The sequence below is a fragment of the Gigantopelta aegis genome, chromosome 5, assembly GCF_016097555.1.
Source record: "Gigantopelta aegis isolate Gae_Host chromosome 5, Gae_host_genome, whole genome shotgun sequence".
Classification (NCBI taxonomy): Eukaryota; Metazoa; Mollusca; class Gastropoda; order Neomphalida; family Peltospiridae; genus Gigantopelta; species Gigantopelta aegis.
Window position 1 is genome coordinate 38,134,664 of NC_054703.1, and position 11,071 is coordinate 38,145,734.

Sequence of the window (11,071 nt, forward strand, 5' to 3'; positions counted from 1 at the left end):
TGTTGTAAAAAAAATAACAACAACAAAAAAAACAAAAACAAAAAACAACCCAAAAACCCCCCGCATTTAGTAGTCAGACTATATACAATTCTAAAAGTGTTAATTCATGAAACATTATATATTGTCTTTTCCGTTGTCGTTAGAACAAAAAAACAAAACAAAAAACCAAAAAAAACAACAACGAAAAAAGAACATTTGGTAGTCAGGTAAAATTTATTTCTGATAGTCACACTTTACAGTATCAAGGGATCTTTTATATGCACCATCCCACATACATGATAGCACATACCACATTCTTTGATACACCAGTCGTGGTACACTGACTAGAACGAGAAATAGCCCAATGGTTCCACCAAACTTGGTGAACAGACCGCGACAAATTGGTGAATTTGATAAAAACGTTGGTGACATATCAATGTTTATTTGTTTGTTTGTCGATGTTTTTGTTTTGTTTAACGACACACTGATTAATTAATCATCGCCTATTGGATGTCAAACATTTGATATACCCTGCATGATGTTCATCAGTACCAACGCTACACGAAGAAAAATACTTTGTTCTACGTCACCAGAAGAAAATACAGCGCAGGTTCGTTTTGCATAGGGGCGTCGGTTTTCTTCGCGTTGCGTTGGTATTGGTTAACAACATGTAAGTTTAATACCATAACTGAACTCGAGAATAATCACACTAAAGCTCTGTGGCGTCAGAGTTAGGAAACAATTTGTAAAAGACACAGTAGCTTGCGACGATTTGGTTGTCGACGATTGCCGAAGGATTACATAGAGTTTCCTGTAGGATTCCCCTACATATAAATATCAGTAAGGGGAAGGAAGGACATGGTTTATTTAACGACGCACTCAACACATTTTATTTACGGTTATGTGGCGTCGGACATATGGTTACGGACCACACAGATATTGAGGAAGGAAACCCGCTGTTGCCACTTCATGGGCTACTCTTTTCGATTAGCAGCAAGGGCTCTTTTATATACACCATCCCATAGACAGGATAGCACATACCACGGCCTTTGATGTACCAGTCGTGGTACACAGGCTGGAGCGAGAAATATCAGTAACGGGAAAACTGGAAGTGACTCGAGCTAAGTAACCGCCAACGTTATGAAAGGGGGTATATTTTAGCTTCTGGTAAGGGCTTTCATGGCCACACCGACAACGTAGAATGGTTTCATAACATTCCGAAATGACATGGTATCCGGCCTCAGTGGCGTCGTGGTTAAGCCATAGAACATCAGACTGGTAGGTACCAGGTTCGCAGCCCGGTACCGGCTCCATCCTCTTCTCTCTCAATAACAACTAACCATTAAAAACCAACCCACTATCGTGGACAGACAGTTCAAATAGCTGAGGTGTGCCCAGGACAGTGTGCTTTAACCTTAACTGGACATAAACACAAAAGTAAGTTGAATTGAAATGTTAGCCATTCTAATACAACATTCACTGAATCCCAGTTTGGTCAGAGGGTAATAAATATAGAGATATACTAATATCAGACTACAGCTACCAGCAGACACTTGGCCAACGTTCTGCTGTCTCGACTTCTACGACTGGTAATAGTATACCCATTCTAATACAACATTCACTGAATCCCAGTTTGGTCAGAGGGGTAATAAATATAGAGTTATACTAATATCAGACTACAGCTACCAGCAGACACTTGGCCAACGTTCTGCTGTCACGACTTCTACGACTGGTAATAGTATACCCATTCTAATACAACATTCACTGAATCCCAGTTTGGTCAGAGGGGTAATAAATATAGAGTTATAAGACTACCAGCTACCAGGAGACACTTGGCCAACGTTCTGCTGTCTCGACTTCTACGACTGGTAATAGTATACCCATTCTAATACAACATTCACTGAATCCCAGTTTGTTCAGTGGGGTAATAAATATAGAGTTAGGCTAATCTCAGACTACCAGCTACCAGCAGACACTTGGCCAACGTTCTGCTGTCACGACTTCTACGACTGGTAATAGTATACCCATTCTAATACAACACTCACTGAATCCCAGTTTGGTCAGAGGGGTAATAAATATAGAGATATACTAATATCAGACTACAGCTACCAGCAGACACTTGGCCAGCGTTCTGCTGTCTCGACTTCTACGACTGGTAATAGTATATAAAAGGACGCGGTGTGTGCTCTCCTGTATGTGGTGGATGGTGCATATAAAATATCCCTTGCTATTAATGGACACATGTAGGGGGTTTCCTTTCTAAGACTATATATCAGAATTACCAAATGTTTGACAACCAATAGCCGATGATTAATAAATCAATGTGCTGAAACATTTGGTAATTCTGATATAGATTTAGAGAGGAAACCCGGTAAAAAATCCAGTAGTAGCAAGCCAAGTTTTACATGCACCATCCCACAGCACGTACCATGGTCTTTGGTATACCAGTGAACGACAAGTAGCCCAATGGGACCACCGACCGGGACCGATCCTAGAACGACCGCGCACTTGACCACTGAGCTACATCCCGGCTCTCTCACCCTCGGGTTCAATTTGTCTAGCCAATGAAGTCTATATCGATGTTTTCATTGTCGTTATTGTATTTGTGTATCAGATGAGTATATCCCTATTAAAAACTGAATATCCCCCCCCCCCTCCCCACACAACAACCACCACCACCTACAAGTGACACCAGCTGGCTACGACCCTGATGACGTCATATCATAGACGCTTTGCCACTGGGCTACAGTTCGCTACCAGATTAACTATGTCGTCTACGATTACTTATACACCATATGGTATTAATGTTTTGTATATCTACAGGGGGCGGGGCATAGCCCAGTGGTAAAACACTCGCATGCACGGTCGGTCTAGGATCGATTCCCCTCGGCAGGGATCTTCGTATTCCGTACTGGCCCATTGAGATATTTCTCGTTCAAGCTAGTGCACCATGACTGGTATATCAAATGCCGTGGTATGTGATATCCTGTCTGCGGGATGGTGTATATAAAATATCCCTTGCTACTAATGGAAAAATGTAGCAGGTTTCTTCTCAAAGACTATATGTCAAAATTACCAAATGACTGACATCCAATAGCCGATGATGAATAAATCAATGTGCTTTAGTGATGTCGTTAAACAAAAGAAACGTCAACTTTATTTCAGTTCACTAGAAGAAGTTTGTTTTGTTTAACGACACCACTAGAGCACATTGATTTGTTAATCATCGGCTGTTGGATGTCAAACATTTGACTGTGATTGTTTCATGGCAGACAGCTATGAAGTGGCAACTATTTGACTAAAGTTGACAGGGAGGGGAGAGCATGTAGTTTGTAAATATGCGTAACGTGTTGACATTAAAGGCCTGTTTGAGGTAATTCCGGCCCATGCAAAAGTAGTGCTTTTTGTGTAAAATAGGTGTACTCCGGCCAGGTTTAGTGGATGTGTTTGTTTAAACCAATATGCTGGGAGAAAGAGCTGGACAACAAGGGTTGTCCTTTTCAGGGTATGTGTCCCTCAAGCATTCAAAGGTACATAAAAAATCCACGGGCCTGCTGATATTAATAAAAAAATGTTATAGCCACTAAGGCTATATAGAAACATATAGCGAAATTAATTGTGGTCAGTGGCCAGATTGTTGTAATATTTAATAACGTAATTTATTATATACATAGCAGTGAAATATATAGGCCCATTGAAACCATAAAAGTCATGTGTTCACTGTATTTTAGCTCAAGAGAGTGCCTTACCTCTGACTTAGACGTACTGGCTCTGTTTTGTAGTTGCACGAATTGCACGAATTAAACGAAAATGCCCGAATCTGGTTGACAACATTTATTCATATTAGCAGTACTGCCAAACAGCTATATAGGGTTACAAACGAATCACTACGCATTACTATATGGATTACAACTAATATTGCGGGTAGAATGTTGAAAACATGGTACAGTTGGTTTCAGGTTAGCTCAGTTTGCTTAGATATCTCTATCGGGGTTTTGTTTTTCTTCATATTTTGAGAATTGTTTTCCAGCACTAGGAAATACATAGTAAAAAAGTCACATTTTGTCCGAATATCTCTATCGTTTTTACCCGACTTTGAGAATTGTTTTCCAGCACTAGGAAATACATACCGTAGTATAAAGGTCACATTTTGCCCGAATATCTCTATCGTTTTCACCCAACTTTGAGAACTTGTTCCAGCACTAGGAAATACATGGTGAAAAGGTCACATTTTGCCCGAATATCTCTATCGTTTTTACCCAACTTTGAGAATTGTTTTCCAGCACTAGGTTTAATGGAAATATATGGTAAAAATATCCCAGGTTTGCACATCTTACCAACCGGCCTCGGTGGCTTCGTGATTAAGCCATCGGACATACGGCTGGTAAGTACAGGGTTCGTAACCCGGTACCGTCTCCCACAGAGCGAGTTTTAACGACTCAGTGGGTAGGTGTAAGGCCACTACACCCCCTTCTCTCTCTCACTGACCAATAACAACTAACAACTAACCCACTGTCCTGGACAAACGGCCCAGATAGACGAGTTATGTGCCCAGGACAGCGTGTTTGTACCTTAATTGGATATAAGCACGAAAATAATTTGAAATGAATTAATGAATGAACATCTCTCCCGAATATCAGAATTTGTTTTCCAGCATTAGGGGACTCTTGGTTCACCCACCCCCACCCCACCCCACCCCGTCTCGTACGGTTACGCTTCTGACAACAGAAGTGAAGGAAGATGAAACAGTGAGATATCCGTGGAAGTAAAAAAAAAAGCCGTCGTGGCTTTAAACCCCCTTAACCCCATACACTTTTATGAGCAGTGCCCTATGTCCCTCCCCCATGCGTTGTCAATGTTCACAGTTATAGCGATGTTGCTGGACGCAATTTACGTCCTTCCCCCATGCGTTGTCAATGTTCACAGTTATAGCGAAGTTGCTGGACGCAATTTACGTCCTTCACCCTATACGTTGTCAATGTTCACAGATATAGCGATGTTGCTGGACGCAATTTACGTCCTTCCCTATATACGTTGTCAATGTTCACAGATATAGCGATGTTGCTGGACGCAATTTACGTCCTTCTGTCTATACGTTGTCAATGTTCACAGATATAGCGATGTTGCTGGACGCAATTTACGTCCTTTCCCCTATACGTTGTCAATGTTCACAGATATAGCGATGTTGCTGGACGCAATTTACGTCCTTCCCCCTATACGTTGTCAATGTTCACAGTTAAAGCGGTGTTGCTGGTCACACGCTACGTCTCTCACCCTATAGGTTGTCAATGTTCACAGATATAGCGGTGCTACTAGTCGCACGTTACATCCCTCCCCCTATACGTTGGTAACGGTCACAGATATAGCGATGTTGCTGATCGCATGTTACATCTATTCCCCTATACGTTGTCAATGTTCACAGATTCAGCGGTGTTGCTGGTCGCACGTTACGTCTCTCCCCCTTTACGTCACACATTACATCTTTCACTCTATACGTCGTCAATGTTCAGGGATATAGCGATATTTCTGGTCACACGTTACGTCTCTCGCCTTATACCTTGTCAATTTTCACAGATATAGCGTTGTTGCTGGTCACACGTTACGTTCCTCCCCCTATATGTTGTCAATGTTCACAGATATAGCAATGTTGCTGGTCGCACTTTACGTCCCTCCCCATATATGTTGTCAATGTTCAAAGATATAGCGGTGTTGCTGGTTACACGTTACGTTCCTCCCCCTATACGTTGTCAATGTTCACAGATATAGCAGTGTTGCTGGTCACACTTTACGTCTCTCCCTCTATACGTTGTCAATGTTCACAGATATAGCGGTGTTGCTCGTTGCATTTTACGTCCTTCCAGTCGTTGAGTTTCGAACCCGTTATCACGCACGGTTCGTTCGCTCCTTCGTCCTGACCCGGACCCCACCACATCCGCTCCACACGCTGTCCGTCAGTCCACTCCCATGCCAGGGTATTGCTGGGGTCATTGGCCCCTATATAAAACCACAGCTGAGGATAATCTGCAAAACATAAGTCTGGAAGGTAATGGGTATTGCTCAGGTCATTGGCGTCTATAGAAATCGACAACCGAGGATACTTGGATTTTGATATGTCTGAAATGTCCCTAACGGTTATAGCCCAGGAAGTAGATAAAGTTGTACAGATGGCCCTAAAATTAATTCTACGTAGTGGGACAACTTGGTACTTACCAATTACGAATATCTATTTCCCGGACACCCAATAGCCGATGTGTATTTTTGTGCTGGGATGTCGTTAAACATCCATCCATTCATTAATTAATTACCCCATTACATATTTGTTGGTGTGTGCAGTCAAAAGGTAATGACGAGCTGCTAGCGTATCACAGGACATATATTAGTACTACGAATTCATATGTCTGGTTAATTCGTGAATATTAATAATAAATATAATAATACAAAATAATAACAAAATTAAAATAATTAGTCCATGAGCTGAGACCCCCGATTTGACCAATAGGTACCATCCGAGGGCACCAAACTGAACAATACGTTTTTTATATAAATGTATGTATGCGTCTCAAAACAACATGATAGACGTTTCTCCGTATTGATCTCTATGTCATAATATAGCTAATTTTAATTATCATACAAACTGAAATGCCCTTGTCAACATTCACCAGGAATTCATTTTGAACCATTCCCAGCTAATTAAGACATGGCAACATCATTTTAGTCTACAACGGCCGAAACTGTAGCAGATAGAACAAGAAAATCAGAGTTTATCGCATGTTACTCCTACCAGGAAGGTTTTTTTTTTTTGTGTTTGATATTTAATTTTATTGGTCATGGAATTAATTTATTGCTAACTGAAATAGTGTATTATTATTTAAATCCAAGATGTCCATAAAACTGGCCGCCAAGAGTAAGAAGTGGCAATAGCTTACATTCTTCCCACAGACAATAATTTATACTTCAAATGCAAAGTTGTCTGTAGGATAGGATTTCAGTTCTCGCATTCATTTTCTGATATTCGAAAATGGTTTCAACAACAAATAATGACAACTGTATATGTTTAGCCGATCTTGCTTTGATAAATGGGAATATGCGCGCAAATCACAAGTGACTGATATTTCTATTTTTATTATTTCCATTCACTATCTATGTAATTGAGATATATATATATATATATATATATATATATATATATATATATATATATATATATATACTTTATTATTGCATTTTTTCGACCAATACAATTTATGTCAGAAGTGTGTAATAGAGCGACGCAACATTTCTCACCATAACATGGTAAGCATTATTATACTAGTATGCTTCGACTATACCTGCAAATAATCGACCATCACCAAATTAACTTAGTAGCCATATAGTCACAGGATTTCAATAACGACAAAAGGATTGCTGTTAAAATAAAAAGTATTTTATTTTGAAAATACAGCACCCAATGATCCATAACACAGTAGTCTTTTCATAATATACATGCCATGTATTTGACCTCTTCACTTTAATCCTCCTCGTAACATTGAGTAAGGCTGCATTTGTTCGAACATTTGTCCCGTGACAGATCTGGAAAATGCTATGGTAAATTAGCTGTTAAACACCCACATTTTGCAACCAACAGGTGCAAGACGGGCTGCAGTCCAATGGTAAAGCGCACGCTTGATGCACGGTTGGTCTAGGATCGAATCACGTCGGTGGGCCCATTGAGCTATTTCTTGTTCCAGCCAGTGCACCACGACCGGTATATCAAAACCGTGGTAATGGAGTGGCGGTACTAAGATTGAAGTACCTGATTCTAATATGTCTAAGATGTCCCTGACTTTGTCTTCTGTGTCAATCTTTACTTGGGGGTAGTACTAAGATTGAAGTACCTGATTCTAATATGTCTAAGATGTCCCTGACTTTGTCTTCTGTGTCAAGCTTTATGAGACTTCCTCCATCAGACTCGCACGCGGCTTTGGCTTGGAACCAGGTTTTTTCATCTGATGAAAGATTAACGCACATTCCAGTTCTTTTAATAAACTGATAGCCATCAAGCTGGCAGATCCCTGTAGAGAAAAGAAAAAATAATAATGTCACTGCTTCAGCTGAGTACGTACGAAAGCATAATACAAACAACACAGTTTTCGCTGAAGAAAATCACAAAATAAAAGAAGATAAAGATATAGCTGTGAAAATCTCAAAGTAAAATAAACATAACACAGATTTAGAAGACAAAATCACACAATAAAATAAAGATTTATCTGAGATATACACACAGTAAAATAAAGATAACACAGATTTATCTGAGATATACACACAGTAAAATAAAGATAACACAGATTTAGATGAGATAATCGAAAAGTTAAATAAAGATAACATAAACTGGGTAACAAATTTAGCTGATAAAATCACCAAATAAAACAAAGACAACAGATTTATCTGAGATAATCACAAAATAAAATAAAAATAACATAGCTTTAGTTGAAAAAGAAAAAAACAAAACAATTAAAGGTAACGGATGTAGCTGAGAAAATCACAAAATAAAATAAATATAACACACATTTATCTGAGAAAGATAACACATATTTATCTGAGAAAGATAACACATATTTATCTGAGAAAGATAACACACATTTATCTGAGAAAGATAACACATATTTATCTGAGAAAGATAACACACATTTATCTGAGAAAGATAACACACATTTATCTGAGAAAGTTGCAGAATAAAATAAAGAAACCAAACGAATATCCTTTCTTTAATACATGTAGATATTTTTTCCCTAGGAAATCACGACTGGAAACCCGTACAAACTTCGCTCGCCAGTCTAGACCCACCCCTTGCACAACTCCTTGCATACGCTCCTAAATTCCGAAACAACAGGAACACGCTTTAACGGCAACACCGAATACATATATAGAACTTCATATACGTTATTTTCGCTTCCTATTTATTGCACAAGTTTATTTTGCTCAGGAATATATACCACGAGACCGCGTATGCGCAAAATAAACGATATGAGTAATACTCCTTTAATGGATTTACTTGATGTTAAGAATCTTACTCTGCGGCAGCCTTGTGTAATATTCCAAATACGACGTGACGTCAGTAACTAAAAGGCGCCAACTGTAGTAAAACTAAAAAGGGAATTCCCCATTTAAAAGTTCCGGTCCATATTGCATATATGTGCGTTACAAAATAAATTTATCACACGGTTTCAAAATGTCTTTATCATTATAGTAAGGATGAATAGGTATGTAATAAAAAATACAACACAATTGTGAAAAATTAGACAAATAAGAAATTGTACCTATTATCTAAAGATAAACTAAACGAAAAACAGATTTTTGTTTACCTAAGATGGATTAGGTTCCATAGTAAAATATAGATAACACATTTTTAGCTGAATATATCCGAGAATAAAATAAATATAATACTGTTTTACTGTTAAAATACAAACAATTGCAACTTATATTGTACATTAGTAAACAAGAACGTAACATAAAAATAACACAAAACAGTTTGTGTTCAGTAAATCGCAAAGGAAAAAGAGAGAGAGAGAAAAAAAAACAAAAAACAACCCCAGATAACACAGGGTGCCTGCGTAAATCACAAAACAAATTAAGATGACCTTATATACGAGTAAATCACAAAATAAAATAAGATGACCTTATATATGAGTAAATCACAAAATAAAATAAGATGACCTTATATATGAGTAAATCACAAAATAAAATAAGATGACCGTATATATGAGTAAATCACAAAACAAAATAAGATGACCGTATATATGAGTAAATCACATAATCGAATAATGTAAATCACAAAATAAATTAAGATGACCTTATATATGAGTAAATCACAAAATAAATTAAGATGACCTTATATATGAGTAAATCACAAAATAAAATAAGATGACCTTATATATGAGTAAATCATAAAATAAATTAAGATGACCTTATACACGAGTAAATCAGAATGTATAATTTATAACAATTTTGTTTTAATAAATAATTAAGTAAAACTAAAGATAAAATATGCCTAAATTACGTTTACCTGGATAAACAACAAAATAATTCACATCACTTGAAGCTGAAGTCAGATTTCTGATCCATCGTCTGTTCAGGTGGCAAAACCCCGTTTTGCTGTTGAAAAAAAACGAGGAACAAAATCTACTACGGTAACAAGAAATTGTACATCCGACCTGGTTGTTTGCGGTCGTCAACGTTGAACCATTAGCTACAGTAACGCTGATAGCGTACAGTTCGGAAATCAGTACAGGAAAACAGACCATCTTCAGAGCTAATCGTTAAGCCAGTCTCTATCAAGCGATGCAAAGTGAACATGTAACAAACTATGCGTTACAGTTTGTTCTATTTAACAAGAGAACATTGATTAATCTCCTACTGTATTTTTAAAACTCAGTGTTCACTTGAGGCTTGGTGTTCAGGGGCGTAGGCTGGGGGGGGGGGGGGGGGGGGGGGGGGTCAGGAGATTCGGACGAAACCCCCCCTCTCTTCCCCCCCCCCCCCCCCCCCCCCCCCCCCCCCCCCCCCCCCCCCCTTCCCCGCTGAAGCAAATGGTCCGCTTTCAGAACTAAAACATACAGGTTTATATATATGGAGTTTCTGGTGGTGCAAAAACAAAATAGAAAAGGTCCACTTGGTTCATATTCGAACCCACCCACCACCCAGGTCCAACTCACGCTACGCCCCTGGAGTTTTTACTTGATTAACAACTGTCTGCTATATACAATATTAATTACCCAAGTGTCAACATGTCCAATAGGAATAATAAGTTGATTAAATGCTAAAACCAAAGCGGCACCTTCAATTCATAGATAGCCTAATGTGTATTTCAAATTCTTAACTCTTTTGTCAAACTGACAATTCGATGCACTGTACAGTTCCGTTTCATTTAAAGGCACTACTAGAACATTAATTTATTAATAATCGGTTATTGGATCTCAAACATTAGGTAATTCGGACATATATTGTTAGAGAGGAAACCCGCTACATTTTTCTATTAGTAATAAGCTCTTTTTTAATGCACCATCCCACAAATAGGACAGCATATACCTAGGGCTTTGATTTACCAGTCGTGGAG

General features: G+C 38.6%; 1 protein-coding gene across 1 annotated transcript; it reads right to left on the reverse strand.

Annotated features, from left to right (window-relative positions):
- Window positions 1-4,475: 4,475 nt before the first annotated feature.
- On the reverse strand, window positions 4,476-10,297 carry LOC121373508 (snaclec convulxin subunit beta-like). Its single transcript, XM_041500178.1, has 3 exons — window positions 10,022-10,297; window positions 7,854-8,030; window positions 4,476-6,000 (listed from the first exon to the last, which is right to left on the reverse strand). Exons 1-3 carry the CDS (start codon window positions 10,257-10,259, stop codon window positions 5,789-5,791), a joined length of 627 nt encoding a protein of 208 aa, XP_041356112.1. The 5' UTR covers window positions 10,260-10,297; the 3' UTR covers window positions 4,476-5,788.
- Window positions 10,298-11,071: the final 774 nt, after the last annotated feature.